Here is a 1,070-nt window from a genome sequence, read left to right on the forward strand (position 1 = left end):
CCCCCCCCGCCAGGCGCCCCCCCCCCCCCTGCCGGGCCCCGGGGTTCCCCCCCCGGCCGGGGCGCCCGGCGAAGCCCCTGACTACGCCTCGGCACCACCTCGCCGGGCGGCAGCGCACAACAAAGCCCCCCGCCCCGGCTCCAGGACTCCTTCGCTTGCAGCATAATACGTACACGTACATGCCTATAACACTATAGATCTGCGGCTCTACGTATCTATACGGTACTGACTTGTGGTTGCTTCCTGGGTCTGCCTCGTCCTCTCTTCTGAGGCTCTGCGGTTGCAGGTTGCTCCTGGGCAGCAGTGGAAGGCTGACCGGGTCCCTCACCTTGTGCACTCATCGTGACTTCTGCTGCTCAGCCTGAAACCAGTCTCTCCAAAGCACCTTGGAAGGGGGGGAATCAAAACGAGCTCTTGCTGCTTTTGCTGCTCGCTGCCACCACCACACCGGACGTCCTGGTGCTGCCAAAAAGGAGAAGAGAAGGGGAGGAGGAGGAGGAGGAGGTGATGGTGGTAGTGGTGCTGGTGGTGGTGGAAGAGGAGGGGGAATGAATCTCTCTTACAATTTAGGAATGGTTAGTAACATGAAGCAATTCAAAAGAGGGGAGGTAAAAAAAAAAAAAAAAAAGGAAAAAAAAAAAAAAAAAAGAAGAAAAGGCAGAGTAAATTGCAACCCTGGAAATACAAGGAGAAAGGGAAATACTCCGAGGGTAGTCGGAGCAAACCAAGAAGGGGAAAAAATCCTACAAATTGAAAGCAAGCGGTGGCTATCGCGCTTAGATCGGATCAGGACAAATTAAGATAAGACACACTGAAAATGGACTGAGAACACTGAACAGTCTTGCCAGAAGCATGCACCCTGGGAAGACGGGGATTTCGGCAGCAGCGGGAGCAGCGGGCAAAAAGAGCGATCATTTAAAAAATAATAATAATAAAACGATTTGGGAGATTGGGAAGAAAAAAAAGGGGGGGGCGGGCGGTCCTGGGTTCGTGTCTGTGATGCGAGCTGCTGGGACTGGAAATATTATTATGCGAGTCCTGCCCACGGACTAAACTAGGATGAGGGGTTT

The 1,070-nt window shown here is 53.4% G+C and overlaps 1 protein-coding gene across 1 annotated transcript in view; it reads right to left on the minus strand.

The window, feature by feature from the left end:
- HMGA2 (high mobility group AT-hook 2) overlaps nt 1–464 on the minus strand; it is a 119,758-nt gene extending 119,294 nt beyond the window's left edge. The window contains exon 1 of the mRNA XM_009887809.1: nt 231–464. Within this exon, the coding sequence (XP_009886111.1) occupies nt 231–341 (111 nt within the window). The 5' untranslated portion in view covers nt 342–464. The remainder of the gene's footprint in view (nt 1–230) is intronic.
- Nucleotides 465–1,070: the final 606 nt, after the last annotated feature.

Source organism: Charadrius vociferus, unplaced genomic scaffold (assembly GCF_000708025.1).
Source record: "Charadrius vociferus isolate BGI_N301 unplaced genomic scaffold, ASM70802v2 scaffold125, whole genome shotgun sequence".
In the NCBI taxonomy this organism is placed as follows: domain Eukaryota; kingdom Metazoa; phylum Chordata; class Aves; order Charadriiformes; family Charadriidae; genus Charadrius; species Charadrius vociferus.